This window comes from Melanotaenia boesemani, chromosome 9 (assembly GCF_017639745.1).
Source record: "Melanotaenia boesemani isolate fMelBoe1 chromosome 9, fMelBoe1.pri, whole genome shotgun sequence".
NCBI lineage: Eukaryota > Metazoa > Chordata > Actinopteri > Atheriniformes > Melanotaeniidae > Melanotaenia > Melanotaenia boesemani.
In genome coordinates this window covers 5,010,831-5,033,615 of record NC_055690.1, presented here as the reverse complement: position 1 = coordinate 5,033,615, position 22,785 = coordinate 5,010,831, and the positions used below count along the sequence as shown (strand labels likewise).

General features: G+C 40.1%; 1 protein-coding gene and 1 long non-coding RNA gene across 2 annotated transcripts in view; both read left to right on the top strand.

Annotated features, from left to right (window-relative positions):
• LOC121646081 (pregnancy zone protein-like) overlaps positions 1–22,785 on the top strand; it is a gene marked incomplete at its 5' end in the record, with an annotated part of 34,073 nt that overhangs the window by 1,207 nt on the left and 10,081 nt on the right. Inside the window, 15 exon segments of the mRNA XM_041994961.1 lie at positions 1,191–1,254; positions 1,405–1,550; positions 2,586–2,735; positions 3,720–3,869; positions 4,233–4,314; positions 4,437–4,599; positions 7,172–7,397; positions 10,677–10,803; positions 10,955–11,076; positions 11,165–11,216; positions 11,523–11,606; positions 11,849–12,025; positions 16,852–16,927; positions 22,177–22,276; positions 22,278–22,331. Coding sequence (XP_041850895.1) covers positions 1,191–1,254; positions 1,405–1,550; positions 2,586–2,735; positions 3,720–3,869; positions 4,233–4,314; positions 4,437–4,599; positions 7,172–7,397; positions 10,677–10,803; positions 10,955–11,076; positions 11,165–11,216; positions 11,523–11,606; positions 11,849–12,025; positions 16,852–16,927; positions 22,177–22,276; positions 22,278–22,331 — 1,773 coding nt within the window.
• On the top strand, positions 9,320–9,617 carry LOC121645485. The gene is made up of 2 exons (XR_006011443.1): positions 9,320–9,353; positions 9,422–9,617. It is a non-coding gene; the product is annotated as an uncharacterized LOC121645485 (long non-coding RNA).

Genomic DNA, 22,785 nt, shown 5'->3' with positions numbered 1-22,785 from the left:
TTAATTTTTCTTCCCATATATGCATGTAGGGCAAGGAATAAGTATTTGATTGGAGGGACTGGGACGGTCAGGACACAAATTTTACAGAACCGAGCAGGAATGGTCAGAATTTTAGTGGGTGGGAGCGGCATTAAAAAAAAATTTGCACACAGGGCTCTACATGAAGGGACACAACAATTAAAACAACCGAAATAAAACCATTAAAAAGAAAAAGATGAAAACTGTATACTTATAAAGTTGCAAATAACAGTAAATAATATTGTGTAGATCAGGGACAGCTAACTCTGCTCCTTAAAGGCCGGTGTCCTGCAGGTATTAAATGTTTACCTACTGCAACACACCCGATTCAAATCAAATGGATCTCCTCTGGACAATATCTTTGTTTTACTGAATTTGGAAAACCTGTAGATGAACAAGGAAACTTATTTAGATTAGTAGATCTGCTCCTAAGATATAAAATTCTTTAAACAGTTTTAAATGTGAACCAAAATACATCTGACCTGCAGAGTCATGAGAAAACTTTTCTGTTCTAATAGTGAAGTTTGTAGGGAAAGACATCACCAAAAATCCTCATAATCACAAAAAAACGTTCAAATAAGCTAATATAAAATAAATACAGAACATTTTAACATTAAACCTGTAAACTGCATAATAAACTGAAATAAAAAATAAACCTTTAACAATGTTTGGATTATTTAGATTCAACACTTACAGGTTCAACACATATTTCCAACATTACTAAAAGAACAACAACTGTAACCTATTTTTCTAATAATCAGACCCAGTAAAACCACATTATTTATAATGGGTCTGCCAGTTTATCTGAAAGTAGCAAACAAATCACTCTGATCCCAGTTTAACGTTACCCAGGGCAGTTCAAGGCAAAGTCGGCAGGTTAAACAACTCACAGCGTTCAGTAATTGTCTCATTTTTTGCTGAACACATTCAGTGAAATACAATCGTCTGATGGATTTAAAACTGTTTTAAAACAAATGTTTCAAGCTAATGTTTACGCCACTGTGTGTTTAAAACATGGATGTGGTGGATCCAGATTTTTTTTTTCTAGAGGAACATTTCCATAAACTTCCAAATATAATTCACTAGAATTGTGGAAAAAACATAGAGGAATAAAGTTAAAGTGTTCTTTTGACTAATTTTTGTGTTTTACTTTCTTACATCAACCTCCACAGGTCTTATCCAGAGGAGCCATCATCATGCAAGGACAAAAACAGTTCCAAGTTCAAGATAATCAAAGTGTGTACAAAGCAACTTGTGTGGTATTCTTCTTTCTGAAATTTAAATGATCAAGGAAAGTTAAATCAGTTTTATTAAACTCTGGATTCATGTTAAGGACAATGACTATCAAAGGATATAAAATATATAAGACTTGGTTTGCTTTTCTAGTGAATGAAGGAGAAGTGTCATTCAAGTTGAAAGCATCCCCAGACATGGCTCCGGAGTTCCAGGTTGTGGCTTATGCCATCCTCCCCAGCATGAATGTGATTGCTCACAAGGCCGACTTCTTTACTGAGAAGTGCTTCAAGAATAAGGTCAGTGGAAGAAGAAGGCAAGTGGTAACATCTGGAAAACAATGACATTCAACAAGTTACCAGAATCTCTGCATTCAAACTTTCTAGATGAACAACCTCAATTCCACAAATGTTGGGACACTCTGTAAAATATCAATAAAAACATAATGCAAGGATTTACAAATCTCATAAACCTATATTTTATCCCCAACAGAGGATAAACAGTGACTGGTCTGATTAACATGAGACTGGTAAATGTTGCCTACTTTTGCTAGTGTGTCCAAAAAAAATTATTTGGGGTAAATCTGACACCGGGAAGACCAGAACAGAGATGTTTGTACAAAACTCTGTGAAAAGTTCTTTTAAAAAAAATGCAAGAAAAGTGCAAGTGTTACAAAATCCTCATCCCCTGTGAGTGTGACACTATCAAATCCATTCATAGGGCTCGCCAGCTGATCTTGTTATTGCTGATCACCTCCATGCCTCACCGTCATAAATGACGGACGCTGCACATACATTAAATTTGTTTAAAAAAAAATTGAACACAGTTAATTTGTCACAGCCTGTCTTGCCACTCCAGCAGCAGTCCCCTGATTCTCCACACCTGTGTCTACTTCATCCATTCCAATCAGGCCCAACCAGTCACACCTGTCGCCCATTGTTCACCAGCCCTTATCTACCCCAGTACCACAGTCATTCCCTGTCGGACATTACTCTACACACCTATTGGACTCACTTCCTCTCTGTTCCTGACTTCCTCAACCCCCGTTGCCTTCTCCTGTTCCGTCCTGTTGTAACATAATTACATAAATCCTTAATTTTGACAGCCTTAATAACAATATATGAAAGAAAGTATGAAAACAAACTGCTTTCATGTTGTTTGATTGTTTCATTTTTATTTATATTTCCTCTTTTATTGATTTATTTCTGTCTTTATCTCTTTTTTCCCAATCTTTTACAAATCAGTTGTTTTTTTGTTTTCCAATAGGACTTAGTAGGAGGTAAGTTTTCTTCTTATATCAGTAAATTATAAACGCTGTGTCTTGTCTGTGCCAGGTGTCGCTGGAGTTTTCCTGATCATCAGCTGTCGCAGGAGAGCAAACCAAAATGCAGCTGACAGCTTAGCCAGACTCTCTGTGTGGTTTAAGTGCCATTGATCAGAGCGTTCTCATCAAGGAGCCTGGGAAGACACTAAATGTAGAGAAGGTAACTGCTGGTACCAGCTGCAGTTACATTTGGGCTCAATACCAAATGACCCCTTCACACTAGCCCTCCGTTTGCATGGAGGGCTAGTGTGGGCCGTCCCAATCCTCAAAGCGTGGAGGGCGAGTAGACCGTTCAGCCCTCAAACAGCGAGTATGCAACGCTTGCCGGCGAAATGGAGGAAACAGTCTTGAAATATAAGTTTTGCATGTGTTCTGTTCACACTGACAGAAAATCACAACAGGTTTAGGAAGATCAAACGAAACTAGCAAATTTTACTATATGCTGACATTTAATTTGATGTAAGCAGCATTCATTTGTTTGATAGGAAATATCAGATGGCAATGGGATTGAACATCTTGTGAATTTAAGTTCCACACTGTTGATAAAGTGCAGGGAACTCCTAAGGTTGATTGTGGTTCAAAGTTGTTTTTTTTTATTATGCAAATCAAACAACAAACTCTCAAAGATGACGATAATAATAATAATAAAAATAATAATAATACAGATGAAAACTGAATACAGTGTAAAAGTGTAAAAATATACCGGGATCAAAAACCAAAGAAATACAGAAAGCAAAACAGCACCATACTGGTGCAAAAGATACATTTTATCAAGCATTTCAATCTAACATAAAGAGGAACGACAAAATAGTAAAATAAAATAAGTTATAATTTAGAATAACAGACGAAGGGAAGGTTGAAAGACTTAGTATTTGAAATATAATGTTACTCCTGTCATTGTAATGGTCGCTGAATTTACGAAGTTTCAGGGACAGTAGAACAAGCTCCGAAGCTCTGGTGCAGCTCCGAAATTTATACAGTGGTCGTTCCACTAAAAATAGAAATTTGGGGCATCTTTGTGTCTTAGTGTCCTCAGGACAGAAAAAAGAAGACCTTAGACCTTCTAAGCATTTTGTTCAAATGTCAGAACTCCACACAACAATATTTGTCTGTTTTTAACTTCGAACCTTGTTTTTCCTTTCAGATATTTCACATGCCACATGTCAGGAGGGTGTCTTATATCCCGTATGAGATTCGAGATCCCATAAAGTGTTTACACGTGAGACCAAAAAGATCCGTTTTGCCATATCCATATCGTGAAGAAGACACAAATGCTGCCCAAAGAGTTTTTGAGGTATGTCTTAGACCCGTGTTTCTCAATCCAGGTACTCAGGCCCTGCATGTTGTAGAGGCAATCCTAGGGATATTTGTTTTAAAGGGAATAGTGATATTTAACACACCTGAATAAAATGAATGGCTCATAACAGCCTTGCAAAAATCTTGATGAGGAAGTTCATTAATCTTAATCAGGTGTGTCAGAGTAGGAACGCATCCATGCAGAGCAGTGGGTCCTGAGGATCTGGACTGAGAAACACTGTCTTTAACAACAGCTATACAATATAAAAATGTTGTATAGAATAAACCTGTGAATTCCCATAAAACATAACTGTCTGTTATAACTGTAATGTTGAATGTTGTTTGTTGTTGGATTGTGTAGAATGTAGGACTGAAGATGGCTACAAACTTGATCTTAAAGCTGCCCACATGCCTCAAATTCATGGGAAAAGAATACTATAGAGGTACGTCAACATTTTAATCATTTCCTGTTAAGTGTCACACCAAATATTTGTCAAAATTCTAATAATTATGTGTATCACTATCTGTATTTCCTGCTGTATAACTTTCTACTATTTTCTTTAAGGTCTACATGGTGGTTATGGTGTTCATGGAGTACTTGTCCAAATGGAACAATCTCCAGGTAGACCTGGTTCTGCTCGAACATTCTCTCCTATGGATGCTGAACCAATAGAAACAGTCCGCTCTTTCTTCCCTGAGACTTGGATATGGGACCTGGTGCAAGTCGGGTGAGCATCTCGGCTTCTTCAATAACACTGTGGTAAAACTTGAGATTAAGCTTTATATTGAACTTCAATAACAATAAATGTCTGTTAGGTACAACTCTTTTACCTTGCAACTGCATATTCCCTCTGCTGAGGTAAAACATATTTCACATGCCACATCATATAAACCCTCTATGTGTTCTTATCATTACATTATCCTGCTGTTAACACACACTTTGTTGAAAATCCTTTGGCCTCCACCAGTCATGGCAGGGTCCAGCATAATTTATTTTGACTTTCAGGGCTGTGCAGAAAGAGACGCTGGTGCTTGAAGTTAAAAAGAGGCACATGGTGCACACCAAACAGAAATTGACCTTCCAGTTTAAGTGGTTGAATTCATAAAAAATGTAATATGTATTAACAACATACCAAATCATTGTCCACAACTCACCACCACACCTCTATGTTTTACCTGGTGAGAAGTTTGAACACTTTCTGTGGAGGTGGCTGGTGAGGACGCTGTGGTGGGCTGTACTGATCTGAGTAGACAATAAACAGAGCATGAGACACTGAAACAGGTCAGGGGTGAAAAAGGTGAGAAGGATACAACCGGGGACAATCGACCAAGCATCTTTTCATCATCCAGGACAAAATTCTGTAGCGTTTCCCCAGGTAAAAACAACACTTTCGGTCTCTTAAAATCAACATTTCGTTGAAATAAAAGACTGAGTCTAATAGTATTGATCTTATTTCTGAAGTGGTCTGCAAAGTCCTCGCATGTAGTGTCTGATGCTGGCATGGAGGACTTTTATTTAAATATCAATGGTTTTAAAAGGGAATTTTGGGATGTTTTTGTTATTTGTGATGAGGTTTGAGAAATAGAGGCTTCTTGCCTGTTTTACTGAATTATTAGATTTTGAGCTTTTCCCTTAAAATTTCATGATGAACGATTTGTTTTGTTTTTCTCCATTTCCTCTTCGCTCTCCTGCAGCTTCTTTTTAACTCCTGAATTCTCCGCAGTGTTCCTGATGGTTTTGTTTTAAGTGGAGCTGCTGAGTCAATGGCTGATTTTAGTTTGTTGTTAAAATGGTGAACAATAAAAACACATGATGCAGGTAAAATCTTAGCACCAATTTGGTTAAAAATGTCAAAAAAATTTGCAGCCATTTCCAACAAGCTAAACTACCCACTAGCTTAACATACACTGATATGTGGTGTACCTTTCAATCTGTGGTGGTAAAAAGTGGCAAATCTTATTCCAGTAACACAGTGTCAAAATAGTTTGATGGCATAAAACAATGACATTCATGTTTAATACTTACCATCTGATCATCAATGATCTGCAGTGAAATAGAGGGTGCTGTCAGGAAAAGATGGGGGGGTCTGCAGGTCCACAAGTCTCTGCATCTGCAGACGCATGCTTCTCATTGGTGATGGCAGCCAGGACACTGCCCCCCCCAGACAGTCACTGAAGAGGAAAACAGAACAAGTTAATCACACACACAGAAAACACCTGTGCTGACAGTGGTGCGTGTAACAGTGATTTAATGAAGTGTTCCAAGAATAAAACAAACAGAAGAGGACCCAGTACAGTAGCTGTACAGTTCAAACTATGCAAAATAAGAATTATACATTGATGTTTGAAAAGGAGTGCAGTAAAACTTACTGAACCCCACCCCTGACAGGCCCAGGCATTTTCCACTCTCAGATAGGGTATAAGATGATCACCAGAGGTATTATAAGATACAAATCATTCATTCATCTTTACCACTTATTCCAATTCAGGGTTGAGGTGAAGGTGGAGCCTATCCCAGCAATTAGCAGGTGAGAGGCAGGCAAGACAGGTCACCAGTCCATCGCAGGTCCAACTCAGAAAGACAAACAACCATTCACACCGACACTCATTCTGTCCATCCATCCATCCATCCATCCATCCATCCATCCATCCATCCATCCATCTTACCCCCTCAGCGACTCCTCAAGGGTAGAAATGTAGCCCACTGTTCATTAATCTGGCCTAAATCACACTGCTGTTTTCAAATCCAGTAACAACCAGTAAGTGGTTCCTTCCCAACATCCTAGCATTAACTGCTGAGTGGTGTGGTCCCCTGGTAGTGGGAATACATTCTTACCAAGAAAAACTACCTCTACCACCTCTGCTTGAGATTGCAGCAGTCCTATAGCTCTTTTTCCCCAAAACAGGGCTCAGCATAGGAAAAGAAACAAACCTACCAAGTCCAGTTGAGATGTAAACAGCTTTCAAAGACAGGGAGAATAATTGGACTATGCTACCCCTTGGCATTCCTGTAATCTTGAAGGAGTACCCAAAGTGTCCCACTTGCAACCCAGTGGAATGCCAAAGGATAAAAACAACTAAAATACCTAAACTGTTCTCTGCACGGTAATATTTAGTCATGCAAACCACATGTAAATAATAGCAGAATATCTTTAACAATCAGTCAATGTAACATATGTAACAAAGAAATCAATATTTACACAAGACACACATCAGTGCGAGTATTTATGACTGATATGACTTTTTTTAAGTTTGTTTTACCACCTGACAGAATGTGTTGATGTCTATCTCCCAATCCAGAGAGTCTGGAAAGAAGAATGTGTCCTTCACCGTCCCAGACACCATCACCACCTGGGAGACAGAGACTTTCTGTTTGTCCCCTCAAGGCTTCGGATTGGCTCCTCATTCGAAGCTTACCGTCTTCCAGCCCTTCTTCCTCGAGCTCACGCTGCCCTACTCCATCGTCCGGGGGGAGAACTTTGAACTGAAGGCGACTGTTTTCAACTACCTGACCAGCTGCATCGTGGTAATGATGATTTTATGATACACCTCTCAATTACAGCCCAACCTGATCACAGTGACACTGTTAGCAGTGATGTTTAGAAAGAGTTAATTTACCATTTAGGATTAATGGTAATTCACACTTTTGTGCTCTGTTTTCATCCAATCTGTCTTAATTTTGGACTCATAGGCCCTGATTCACTAAAGGTTTAAAACGTGTGCAAACCTAATAGCACACGCAAAAACATGTTGCAGCTGATTTACTAACTAAACGCACTGAGGATTAAATGGACAAAACAATGCACTCAATCCATTTTGTGTGTTTGCTTTGACGAATATGCAATATAAGCATCTCTGCCAGAAAGCCCAGAATATTGGTAGGAACAGATGTAAATAGATCATGGTAACACAAGCAATCTGATTAACCAAACATGAAACTGATTGCAGTGGCTATTTTTGTATCTATATTTAGTATGTTTGCAAGGCAGGTGCAAACTGGCACAACTTTACACACAAATGGCTGCAGTTATTGTTGCAAGGAGGACGTGTAGACACCATGAAATACAACAGAGAGATCTTTGCCGCTCGTCTAAATACTTTTGGAAGATTATTAAAACACATGGCTGTGTTGCTGTGTTGAATGCCGTTACGCAGGATGGGCTGTTGCTGCTGCGCTCTGGTTCTATTGGCATTGAGCCCTCACCACCGCTTGTACCCCATCTTCGATCCCTCTCGTAAGGGCATTAATGACCACTGTAAGTACATAAAGAGCACTGACCAGCTGCTCAGTGTGAACTGCAATGCGCCCCCATTAGCACACATAGCGTTCATCTCATGCAAAAAAAAAGAACCACAGGAGGCAAGTTTATCCGGTCAATATTTCTTGAGCTAAAAGTTTTAATTCATCGATAAAAACTATTGTTTTGAAGCATACCTTGCTCTGCATTCAGCTCTAGTGTGCTGCATTTTCCATATAGTTTGATGTCCAGATGAACTCCAAGGTACTTGTATTCCTCCACCACCTCCACCTCTCCTCCCCAAAGGATGTAAATAGTGTTTTGTTTACTCTTGTTCCTCCTGAAATCAATAATCAGCTCTTGTTTTGTTTGTGTTCAAAATGAGGTTATTGTTTTTGCAACATCTTACAAACTGACTGACCAGTTCTCTGTACTCAACGTCTTGTCCATCACTGATACTACAGTATGTTCTGAAATGCAGAGAGATGAGGATGTGTTAAGGTCCATGACTGAGCTGCAGGGTGACAGAGTGGAGGCGTAACAGGTAAGATGTGGGCTCATGGAGCGTGGTCTGTTGGGCTGAAGGCCAGGGGTGAACTGAACCTTGAACAACATGTCCAGCTCATTAGGTCTGTCCAGACCTCCATCAGTCTGCTCCTCTTTTACCTCTAAGCCGGTTATCTTTTTCATTCCTGACCACACATCCCTCATGTTGTTCTGCTGGAGCTGACTTTAACTTTGTCCTGTAGTCGCCTATGCACTACTTAACCTTTGTTTTGAGTTGTTTTGTGTTGTCAACAACAAGTCCCTGTCTCCATCCCTAAAGGCTTTCTTTTTGATGTTTCCCGTATTTTCAGGTCACTGGTGATCCAGGGCTTGTTATTTGGAAAGCACTCACTCAAAGTTCTTCTTGAATTCTTTAGACTTCCTGGGCTGCACTAAGGTGTTATGGTTAACACGTTTGCCTCACAGCAAGAAGGTTCCTGGTTGTCTCAATCTTAGCCTTTCTGTGTGAACTATTGTTTGCTATGGACTGGTGACCTGTCCAGGATGTATCCTGCCTCTCACCTCATAGCTGTTGGATTAGGCTCCAGCAATGGAATAAGCGAGTACAAAAAATGGATGGATGGAATACCGATTTCCTAACTAAAGAATAAGTAGTTGAGAAAGCTTTAAAATGCAAGGCATGTTTTACAGTGGATGTCAGTGATGCATGTTACGACCCAATACAGGGGTATGAAAAGGTGTAACAAAAAGAAATGAACTGTGGACAGATGTTAATAAAGGAAGAAAGGAGATTTTTTGTTGTAAGAGGAAAAGGAGAACAAACAAATGGTGGTAATGACAAGTGCTGGGTTTAGCAAAGCTGCTCAAAGTAAAAACACAATAAAACCACTAAGGTCTAACTCAAAATCAGCCAACAAAACCAAGACTAACCAAACAGGCGAATGGAAAAACTGGCCTACTAATCTATGTTAACAAAAGGTGGAGCAGCTCCAGTAGCTTAAAATCGATCAAATTAAACTAGCCTAACACATTCTAAGTTTAACAATTTTAAATTACCTAAGCAGCACCGCTGTAACGCTAACAACATAAAGTCAAACAGTTCTAACACTGTTGGATAACACTAGTCTATCTACACAAATTACCACCAACTAGCACACAATCCAAGTCACCAAAGTCCAACAAGCCAAGGGCAAACTGTTTGTGCCAAACAGTTGCCGATGACTGAGCAGGGATTGGACCAGCGATGAGCCAACCAGAGGGAAGGAGATGAAGGTGTGTCAGTTCTGGCCATTTCGAGCAGGCAACACAGGGCAGGAATTTACATGCAGGATGAGCCCCAGGTGGCGGCAATGAGTGGCAGCTAACAGAAATAAAAGAGCAATTGGATACTTAACTATCTCAAATCTACGACCATGGATTGTGACATGACTTTGGACCAGTGGATATACATATATAGACAAACCGGGTTATTTCCTGTTCATAGTGGAACCAGTGTGTCACACATATGTAACACCAGTCATCTGTCGTTGTGTCCTTGGGCAAGACACCTCACCCTCCTTGCCTCTAATGTCGGCATCACTGGTGTATGAATGTGGATGAACGTTTGGTGGTGGCGTGGAATGGCAGGCAGGTTTCTGTCAGTCTGCCCCAGGGCAGCTGTGGCTACACAAGTAGTTTACCATCACCAGGTATGAGTGAGGAGTGGATGGATAATGGATACACAATGTAAAGTGCTTTGGGTGCCTTGAAACGCGCTATATAAATCTAATCCATAATTATTATTAACAAAACTCTCCAGGTTATCGTCAATATTCCACATAAAATTTGTTCTGCTGGTTATTTAAAATTAGCAGAAAATTAAGCAGATAAACCGCTTTTGAGGTAAAACACCAAATACAAAATTAATGAAAAAAAAAAAAAAATCAATTCACAATGTGCTGATTCAAAATCTAGACCACAGTTCGTAGCAGTGAGAACTTCTGTGATCTTCAAGAGATGCTTTTTTTCTATAAATCTGATTGTAGAATTATTGCAAAATATATTTTGTTTATCCTGAACAGGTGAAAGTGACTGCAGCCCCTTCCTCAGATTACACCCTCACTCCCCTCTCTGGTGACCAGTACACATCCTGCCTGTGTGGCAGCGAGCGTAAGACCCTTAGCTGGACCATGATTCCCACAGACTTGGGTAAGGATGACAGGATGGAGGAACTGCTGTCCTTCACTTCCTGTACATCTCTTTTTCATCTTTACAAACTCAGTGAGATCCATCAGAGTGACTGAATGGTTTGATAATGAAGAAAAGGAAATGAAAAGCTAATGTTCACTGATCTTTTTAGGGGTTGTGAATGTGACTGTGACTGCTGAGGCTGTACCGTCCCATGCTTCTTGTGACAATGAGATTGTCAGTGTCCCAGAACGAGGACGCATCGATGTGGTCACACGATCTCTCAGAGTAAAGGTTGGTGACACAAAACCAAAAAGCAGTTTTGGACATTTAAAACATTTATACTGCATGTCATTATAAACATCTCTCATCTCTTCTGCAGGCTGAAGGAACTGAGATCACGAAGACACACAACTGGCATCTCTGTCCTAAAGGTCAGATTTGTTCACACTATGACACCATAATTATGTTTTATAAATGAAGGAAGTTTGATGACATCCAGCAAACTGTATGATAAGAAAAATGTATTTCAATCCATTAAATTTCTTTACATTTAGTGACTTTTTTAGAGTATAGTAAGAGCTGAACATGGGTACAGAAATCAATTTATAGCTTCAAACATCCAGTCTGGTCTGGATCAGTCATGATGCAATGACCCAGTGTGTGCAACATCTTTGTTTTAGACTTGACCTTCAGCTTGAGATTAAATCCTGAATGTGATTGTTTCTGTCTTTTCACAGGAAGCACTTTGAAAGAGGAAACGGAGATGCAACTGCCCGAAAATGTGATTGATGGATCTGCCCGTGCTACAGTGTCAGTGCTGGGTAGGCTGACAAACTCCTTAGAACTGTTAACTTAGCCAAACAAATTCTGGAAAGTTAGACAGGTTTCTGTTCCCTCTGGCCTCATGCTTTGATCATACATTTAAACCATGACCCTTGAACTGGTTGACTTGTTTATATTGACTATATCCTGGAGAATTTATTGGATATATGTCTATCAAATTCTATTTGAAATAAAAAGTTGGGTCTATGTTCAGCTTTAGGGAATCTGTGTTCTTGTGCAGGCGACATTCTCGGCCGGGCTCTGAAGGACCTGACTGGACTGCTACAGATGCCGTATGGATGTGGGGAGCAGAACATGGCTCTTCTGGCCCCTAACATCTACATCCTCCATTACCTACAAAGCACACAGCAGCTGACCCCAGCCATCAAGGAGAAAGCATCCAACTTCCTGACCAGTGGTAAATTAGCTTAGTTTTATAATTAGAATGAATCCCATGTCAGCGTTCATGAAATAGTTTTGTCATGATCAAATTTTCTTTGGATCGGGAGATAGACACCATTTTCATTACTTTGCATATCTCATTATTCCAATTAGAAATTTACATATTCAACTAATTACATTAGTTAAAGATCATTTGATAAGCATAATACTAACATTTCCCAGTAAAAAAATCACAAAATCTATTTACACTCAACCTCCTGTATGACTTTGTACTGAATAAACGTTTGGCTAGAGTTAAATAACAAACTGAAAGGTCACGGTTTGTCACAAAAGAAGACTTCTTCATCAGAAAAACCCAGCATGATTCTTTAACCCTTTAATGCTTTATGCATCATATTTGATACAAACAGACACTTTTCATATCAATTCTTTTAAGAGCTTGGCACAAAACCCTGTTGTACACAACCTGATACTCTTCTGTCCCCTGATGGATAGAATAATACAACAATACACTACAATAATTTTGACATATCACATGGTAGTATACAGTTGATACACAGAAACAATTTTTATTAAATATATTTTTACTAAGGCTGTCAAAGGTAACGCATTAATGGCGGTAACTCATTTATGTAATTAAATGTGATATTATTTTTAATGCAGTTCTTGGTTCATAACAGCACATATTTACCCCGAAGTGTTGTTGTTGGCAGAACCTTCTCTAACACAGTAGCTGCTGGTGGTAGACAGGGTTTATATTCCAGCTATGCAGGGGCGGGTCTAGAAAAGTTCTGATGGGGGGGCCAGACAGGAGCACTCATCAGGAAAAGGGGGGCACAAGTGAGACCTGTTTTTTTAGGTCTAGATTTTAATAAATATCGGACTGATTATTACAACAAAAGTGATCATCTAATGTGAAAAAACGTGTAAAACAAACAGCCAATGATCTATTTTCTCAACAGGTGTTTACTTTGGATGATCCTGCTGTAGGACTTTTATCATTTCTGCACAACACACTGCAATGATAAAAAAGAAAAATGTGTTTATCAAGGTCATCAGTTTTATCAGTTTCTTCATCAATATTCACTGTTTAACTTCAGTTGTCACATCTGCTGGTTTTATGACAGAAATTATCCCCATGGAGACGGTTGGTGAGATGATGCTGGATGAATTTTGGATTATTATTTTTCCTCTGTTGTTCCCCAGTGTTGGAACGATCTACCAAACTCTGTCCGATCCACAGAGTCCTAATTCACTTTTAAGAACAAGCTAAAGACTCACCTGTTTAGGGAGCATTTCCGTACTTAGCTTAACGCTCTACTCACTGGAATGAGTTGGAAATATTTATCCAGCTTTTTGGTTCAACTCAGCACTGAATAAGCTGCGTAAAATGATATTGTGTGATGAAATTGGGATTTTGTAATTAAACAAAGGACTATTACAAAGAGGGAAAAAATAAAATAAAAATAGCACTGCCTCAAGCACTACAGCACCTGGGTCCAACAGGATTACAGCAGTCTGACCGCCATTTAATGACGATGCCCTGTTTGAATACTTGCTTGTGTTGTTCTTATTCTCACATGTGTGTCACTTTGGAGAAAAGCATCTGCTAAATGACAATAGAATAGAATAGAATAGAATAGAATAGAATAGAACAGAATAGAATAGAATAGAATTATGGTCTAGAACATGGTAGAGATTATGCAGAACATCATATAGAAATGTATTACATGCTGCATTTACTGACCCTTGGACACTGACATTAATCCAGGTGAAGGTCAGTTAACATTAAATATTTGTAGCACTGGCTCTTTCTGTTGATACAATACAAAAAAAAAGAAAAAAAAGGACAAATTTCAGGCATATTTGTAAACTGTGAATAATCATGATTAATTAATTTGCTAGTTGTGATTAATCTGATTAAAATTTTTAATGATTTGAGAGCCCCAATATTTACATTTTATTAATGAGTAAATAAAGATTTCAAAATAAAAATAAAAAAATAATGATTTTTTCCCCATTTTTTCTTGGATTGCATTTTAGAGGTTAAAACTCAATATCTGCACAAAACATTTCCACATTTACTTCCTACCGATTGACATCATGTTTTTAGCACATCATCCTCTAAAGCAGCTATTCTCAAAGTGGGGTCCCCGGACCCCCGGGGGTCCGCGAACCTAAGCTTAGGGGTCCGTGAAAAATAAATAAATGAATAATAGCCTAGAAATAAATTCATTGCTTATCTTTGAGTAAGTGAATAGGATATTGGGACCACTATGCCAATTAAACAGGCGACTCTACTGAACCAATGACACCCCCTTTTACAAGATTTGGACCAATAAAGTAATATCATACTGACAGGTTACAGATTTGTCACCCTTGCCACACTGCTCTGGCCCAGTTCCGCGCCGCTCCAGCTAGCTTGCCACAATGGATAAGTTTTTAAATCCATCTACATCAAACTGTGCCGTAAGAGTTAAATCAACTAAAATAAGAAAATATAACAATAGCTATCTTGAGTTTGGATTTATTGAGAGCAGCGACGGAAGGCCAACATGCGTCTTATGTCTTAAAACTCTAGCAAACGAAGCCATGAAGCCGGCTAAGTTAATGAGGCACCTGACGACAAAGCACCCGGAGTTTAAGGACAGAACCAAAGATTTTTTCTGGCGAAAAGGTGAAGATTACATGCGCCAGAAAACACGGATGGTGAGCCTGGCCACTACATCAGAGAAAGCACAGAAGGCTTCTTATTTAGTGGCTCAGCGGATCGCTAAAAGTAAAAAGCCGCACACCATAGGCCAAGATCTCATTCTGCCAGCAGCGATAGAAATGTGTGAGGTCATGCTTGGAAGAGAAGCGGCTAACAAACTTAAACCTGTGCCACTTTCAAATGACACCGTTAGGAGGAGGATTGAGGAGATGTCTGCTGATATTCAATCCCAGTTACTGGACAGACTTCGTTCATGTGAGCAGTTTTCTATTCAGTTGGATGAATCAACAGACATTTCCAGCGCAGCTCAGCTGATTGTTTTAGTGCGATACCCCTGGGAAGGAAATATTTTGGAGGACTTTCTGTTTTGCAAAGAGGTGCCGGGCAGGACAACAGGAGAAGAAATCTTCAAACTTCTGGATGCTTTTATGACTGAAGCGGGACTCTACTGGGAGAAATGTGTGGCTGTTTGTACAGATGGTGCAGCGGCAATGACCGGCCGCAAGAGTGGAGTTACCGCGCGGATCAAATCTGCCAATCCGAGGATCATAACTACTCACTGCATGCTGCATCGGCAAGCACCCGCGTCCAAAGACATGGGACCAGATCTTAACTCTGTTTTGAATGCAGCTGTGACTGCGGTTAATTTTGTCAAGTCAAGAGCACTGCAGTCACGTTTGTTTGGACAACTTTGTAGGGATATGGACGCCGGCCATGACGCACTACTTTATCACTCTGAGGTACGTTGGCTCTCTCGGGGTAAAGTTTTGCAGCGGGTGTTTGAGCTACGCAAGGAAATGGCAGAATTCATGAAAGAGGGAAAACCCGAAATCGCACATTTTTTTACGGATCCAGAGAGTGTGGCCAAGTTGGCATATCTTACAGACATATTCAATACATTGAACAGCCTTAACCTCTCCACACAAGGAGGCCACACATCCATCCTAGAAGTCAGCGACAAGATCGCTGCCTTCATGAAGAAAACAGATTTATGGAGGAGAAGAATACTGGATGGGATAACAGACATGTTCTCCCAGCTGACTGAGTTTCTCAACACCAACAACCTGTCAGTTGCAACGGTAAAGGACGTCATCGCCTCACACCTTGCATCACTGAATGAGCACTTCAGCTCATACTTCTCTGACGTGAACACAGATGCCTGGGACTGGGTGCGTGATCCATTTGCTTCTGCTGCAACTGGAAATCATCTCACAGGGAAAGCAGAAGAGCAGCTGTTGGAGCTGTCCAGTGACAGGACACAGAGAGTCCGATTTCAGCAGGTTAGTCATGCAAGTTTTTGGCCTTCTCTCTGTCATGAGTATCCCGAACTCACTGCTGAGGCCATGCAAATATTGCTCCCCTTTCCAACCACTTACCTCTGTGAATCGTCATTTTCCACTCTGACTGGCATGAAAAATAAATACAGGGCTCGTTTACAAGTGGAGGATGATCTTCGAGTTTGTTTGTCATCTATCGCTCCAAGAATAGATCAACTGTGTTGTGAAAGACAGGCTCATCCTTCTCATTAAGTGAGTTATTGGTGACGGATAGGTGATTTATGAGCAAGAGATCTTTGATAACAACCTGATGGAAATATTGTTGGCAAAGCTTATTTCATTTTCTTTATTTTTGTTATATTTCTTGCCAATAATCTCTAAAATGAGCCATAAACTCAAAATGCATTTTAGTTTTTTCCCCCCAATAATTTGTACAGGGAGCCATAATCTTAAAGTTTAATGATTTTTGTGAGCTTTACAATGTTCTGACTTTTCTGTTTTTGTTGAACTGGGCCCATTTGGAAGTAGCTAGTCCTACTACTGTTAATTTCTTTTAAGAACTTTAAGATCTTTTACATAAAAATGAAATGCTGTGAGTTCAAATTTAAACTCAAATAAAAACTCTATTCAAATGTTAATTGTACACATTTATTTGTAGTTCTGTTAAATTAATCTGAAATGTTAAAAATGCAATAGTTCCTTTGACTAATTAGTGGTACATATGGCAGGAAATATATTTTGACAGATGTCAGGATTATGATGAGGGTCCTTGAGAAATTTTCTAAGCTGAAAGGGGTCCTTGGCCTCAAAAAGTTTGAGAACCCCAGCTCTAAAGGCTCTGTTGTTCTGCAGGTTACCAGAGACAGCTGAACTACAAAGATTATCAAGGGGGATACAGCACGTTTGGATATGGACCAGGAAACATCTGGTGAGAATATCAGCGATCAGTCTGTACATGTTGTGGAACATTTAGACCTCTGAAACAAAGCCTTTATATATATTTGAGCTGGTTTTAAAAATTCTATTTATATTAATCTAATTAATTGATTCAAATCTAATTAATCTAATATTGAATTAAATCCTCAGAAACTGTAAAACAGTACATGAAGGATTTTGGTCTTTGTGACGCTTGGCGCTCTCACCATCCCACACTAAGAGAATACACCTTCTTCTCTTCAGTTCACCATTCCTATTCTAGATTAGATTATTTCTTAACTAGCAGCTCGCTGATGAATGACATGTCAGAAATCAAGATCCATCCTATTAGCATTAGTGATCACGCACCAGTATCATTCACTCTGAGAAGTAAGAGCAATAAACCAGCAACTAGAAACTGGAGATTTAATACGTCATTACTTAAAGATCCTGAGTTTATCAGCCACTTTAAAAGAGAATGGTCCTTATATCTAGAAAATAACGACTTGCCAGAAACTTCAGCGTGTGTTCTTTGGGAAGCAGGAAAAGCAGTAATGAGAGGGAAAATAATTTCCTTTTCTTCTCATAAGAAAAAGAAGGAAACTTTGAGAATTTCAGAGTTAGAACTGAGAATTAAATCCTTAGAGGACGCTTACCATGTCTCCCCAGAAGAACACACACTAAATGCTATAAGGAAAGCTAAACTTGAACTTAATGAAATAATAGATAAAAAGACCCAATTCTTGGTGCAAAGACTTCGCTTGGAGAATTTTGAGCATGGCAACAAATCTGGAAGGTTCCTGGCTAATCAGTTAAAAACAAACAAGGAGAAAACAACCATCTCCTCTGTCAGAGATCCAGAAGGAAACATCAGCCACGACCCTGACAAGATAAATAACACTTTCAAAGAATTCTATAAAACATTACATACATCACAACTAACTACAACAGATGACAATATTGATAAATTTCTTAGTAACATCAATCTTCCAAAATTAAAACATGAAGATAAAATGGTCTTTGATTCCCCCCTTTCAGTAGGCGAACTCCATGAAGCTCTCCAGCATATGTCCAACAATAAAGCTCCAGGTCCAGATGGTTACCCAGCAGAATTCTACAAAGAATTCTGGACAATGCTGGCACCCACTTTCTACAATATGATATTAGAAATAAGGGAAAAACAAAAAATACCTTCAAATATGAACCTAGCCAATATTACTCTACTATTAAAACCAGGTAAAGACCCAACACTTCCATCCAGTTACCATCCAATTTCATTAATAAATGTAGATCTCAAAATAATTAGCAAAGCTTTGGCCAGAAGAATAGAAAAAAAATAACCCCTCTAATAATACATCCTGACCAAACAGGCTTTATTAAAGGTAGACATTCCTCTACTAACATGCGTAGATTAATTAACATCATAGATTATTCTACTCTACATAATCTGGAATCCACAGTAATTTCTTTAGACGCAGAAAAAGCATTTGACAGAGTAAACTGGAAATTTTTAATTGCAACTTTAAACAAATTTGGGTTTGGGTCATCTTTCATAGATTGGATAAAAATATTATATAACAACCCAAATGCATGTGTGAATGCCAATGATCAAACCTCTCCAAGCTTCTGTTTGCAGAGAGGAACCAGACAGGGCTGCCCGCTTTCTCCATCACTCTTTGCTATTTTTATTGAACCCCTAGCTGCTGCCATAAGACAAAATAAAGAGATTAAAGGAATCCATGCCAAAAATATAGAACACAAGATAAGTCTTTATGCTGATGACGTATTACTTTTCCTCCAGAACTCACCAACATCTCTCCCCCAGACAATCACACTTATTAACACATTCTCATCAATATCTGACTACTCTATTAACTGGTCTAAGACTATTATTATGCCCATCAACTGTGACCTACAAAACACACCCAATACTACAATACAGTCTGGAAACATTAGATATCTAGGCATAAACATTTCCCCCAGGTTATCAGAACTAACAAAGCTAAATTATGTCCAGCTACTTAAAGCAATAGAGGATGATGTCTCACAGTGGAGGCACTTACCCATATCACTCATGGGGAGGGTTGCCACAGGTAAAATGATGGTTCTATCTAAAGTAAACTACCTGTTTTCAATGATACCCACTAAACCATCCTCCAGCTGGTTTAAGTCACTGGACTCACATATATCTAAATTTTTATGGAAAAATAAGCCACGTATCAGTCTAAAAACTTTACAACAGACTAAAGATAGAGGCTGATTGGAGCTACCCAACTTTAATCATGTTTTCTTAGCTAACAAGCTGCAGTATATCTCCAAATAGCTTAACCTAGCAGTCTGGATGAATCATGGTTAGATGAAGAGCAAGCATTGTGTGAGGATCTGTTTGTCTCTGACCTGCCATTCATCAGCTCAACCATCAAAACACATAAGTGTTTTAAAAGCATCAATATCAGTTCCTCTTTAGTGGCTTGGTGGGACTTTCTAAAAATAACCAAATCCTCACTTTTTCCATGTAAGTTTACACCCCTCTGGAACAAGCCTGACATCCTGCAAAATAAAAAAGCTTATCAATTTCACTCAATGGAAAAATAAAGAAATAAAACAGTTAGAACATATAATAGAAAATGGAAACTTCTTGTCATTTAATATTCTCACTTCACAATATGGAATCAGTAGCAAAACATTTTTAGAATATCACCAGCTTAAATCTATTATATGTAAAAAATATACCATTAATCAATTAAACTTACAGCTACCTATTAGGGTGGCAGAATTCATGAATCTCAATCTATATGTCTATATGTCCAAACTAGAGGACGCAATCTGCCTTCCAACTTCAAAATGGGAGGGTGACTTATCCAGTACCTTTAATAAAGATCAATGGTCACAAATATGTTTAAACCCCTTTAAAATAACTAAGAATTCAAATATGCAACTAATACAATTCAAAATTCTGCATAGAACTCATTATACAGGACAAAGGTTGTTCAGGATGGGTCTGTCACAATCAAACATCTGCCCACACTGCAATGAAAACAAACCTGACAACTATCTCCATGCCTTGTGGTCCTGCACACCTGTCCGCAGGTTCTGGCTTCAGGTATGTGTGGACATGTCAGCATGGTTTAAATGTACAATCCCCGCACTATGTCTACTAGGTGACTTGGGTGACATTAATATGGCAATTAACTCTGCACACATGATACGCACAGCATTATGCATTGCAAAGAAAACTATCCCTGTGAACTGGAAAAACAATAATCTGTGTATTCAGCAGTTTAGGAATCTCTTAGTTGACCACATCAGTAGTGAGACAATGTCTGCCTCCTCAAAGAAGTATTTAGCTGAATCTCATTCCCTCTGGTCCCCTGTGCTCAGTTCCATCACTTAGTGTAGGTGGAGGACTGTGACCTCGTTGCTATGGGGGTTTGGGAAATGGCTGGGAGTGACTGGTGGTTGCGGGTTCTCTGTGGTTGCCCGTGGTGCGGGACCGGGCTGCTCTGCGATGGGGGTGGCTCTGGGTCTGGCCTCGTCGGGGGCTGTGGGAGCCAGCGGTTGGAGTTGCCTCGTGGCGGGGGGTGAGGCCACTGGTGGTGCCTGGGTTGGTGGGCGTCAGGCCTGGGCCGGGCGGCCGAGCTATTCCGGGCCGGGCTGGACGGGGGTTCTGGGCTCTGGTGCCCGGGGGTGGTCCTCCTCCCGCCGGGGTGGTGGGGTCCATATGTGCCGGGGATCTGGGCCTGCCCGGATCTGCTGCCGTGGTGTGGGTTGGTGCATGCCCTGGTGTCTGGTTGATGCCCTTGGACCCAGGGTATGGCCCAGAGCAGGGGGGGTGTAGGGGTTTGAAGGAGGGCTGAGTGGGATTCGGGGGATTGTAGGGGAAGGTGCTGGGGTATGAGACAGGGATGCTTGTATGTTGTATGTGTGTATCTGTACTTTGGATGATGTTTGTGTGGATGTGGGGGTATGTTTGTGTGCGTGTGTATGGGTTAGGTTAGGGTGTTAGGATGAGTGGGGGTGTGTCTGGGGAGTGAGAGTGGGAGGGTTGGATGCTGTGTGAGTGTTTATATTGTGTGGGTGGGGCTGAGAGGGCATATATGAGTTAGGATGAGCGGGAGTGTGCAAGGAAATAGGTGTGTGCATGTGTTTGTGTCTGTGTTTGGGGCGGGGTTAAGTGCACTTGAAGGGGGGGGCCTGGGCGGGCCTGGGGGTGGTGGGCCATGGGTCTGCCGCTGTCCCCATCCTCTCATTCCCCGTTAGGGGTGTGGGAGGGTGGGTACTTTCTAGGGTTGGTGACGGCTCACTGGCTGTGGTCCCTGAATGGCCCGGTCGTGGGGGGCGGCCTCTCCTGGCCTGTCTTGCCCTTGGGGGCCTCCTGGGGAGCGGGGGTGCCTAATGCCACTAGAGGCTCATCATCCAGAGGGAAGCAAACTTCCCTCTGGATGTACATCCCCGGATCCCTCTTACTTCCCGGTCTCTCTGTCTTACACACACACACATACGTAGGGAGTTGGGAGGCGTGGAGCCATGCAGGGTGGAACGGAGGAGACCATTCAGTGGTCTCCTTGGATGCACCCTGTGGCGACTCGCCTCTCAGTTTTAATTGCACCAAGACACCAAAACACAAGAAACACAACACACAAACAACACCTGGGGGGCATGGCATGCGGTGCGTGTCGGGCGGGGCCACTTAGGTGGCCCGGCTCCCGGCTCATTGCGGTCACTGCCCCTCAATTTTAATTGCACACAACACACACTACATAAACAGTCAGGAGCAGGGAGGGAGAAGGTATTGGGGACCTCTCACACCCCTGTTCCCCCTGTGTGTGGCTGGGGGTGGGCGGAGGGGGAGGGGGTGGTTGCCCCGGGGCAACACTTAGTGTTTCATTAAAGTATTTATCTGAGAATATCTTCAAAATTAAAAACAAATTGGTGTATACATAAATATCTGAAAATTAATAAATATATCTTATCAAATCAAATCAGATTAAATCCAAATGTACCAAATCAGGCTGTTGTGAATAGAATAAAATTAAATCGATTCAGGAAGTTACTGGTGATACCCAGCCCTAGTTTATATTGATGACTGACACACTGTGCTGAGGTTGTCGTCTCTTCTCTACATGAACATGCACAAGAAATGTGATTTCACCATAAGGTATGAATAAGCTAAATTTATATCAATAATTAGTGTTTCAAACTAATAATTTGACAGAAACTAGGGTGAATAAATGTTAACTTTGATTTTTTTTTTTTTTATAGGTTCACTGCCTTTGTACTGAGATCTTTTTACAAAGCTCAGTCGTTTGTCTACATTGACCCAACAAAGATTGAAGAGTCAAAGAGCTGGTTGGTACAAAAATAAAAATCGAAGTGGATGCTTTGAAACTGGGAAACTCTTCAACAACAGAATGAAGGTATACTAATTACTACTTTTCAATTCCAACAATAAAAAAATGTTCATTTAAACAGAAAGAGATCCTGGCATTACTGACTACACTGTCTGGCCAAAGCAAAAAGTGGCCATCTGGATTAAACTAAGCAAATAGGTGTGAGCTTCCTTATTACTGTATGGGTTATTGTCTTTCAGCTGGCAAGTTATTTAATCCCAACTGATAAAATGAGAAGCTTTTAATTTCTTAAAAAAACGTGGGGGTCACTTAATGCACCTTCGTTGCAGTGTTGTTTTTGGCAGGCATCTCAGTTTTAGTCTTAGTTTTAGTCTTCAGGATGAAAATGATTATTAGTTTTACTCACATTTTAGTCATTTCTAAGTTTGATAGTTTTAGTCAAGTTTTAGTCTGGTTTTAGTCAAATAAAAAAAGTATTAGTGTTTTAACAAATTAATTTAGGTCAATGATACGTATTAAA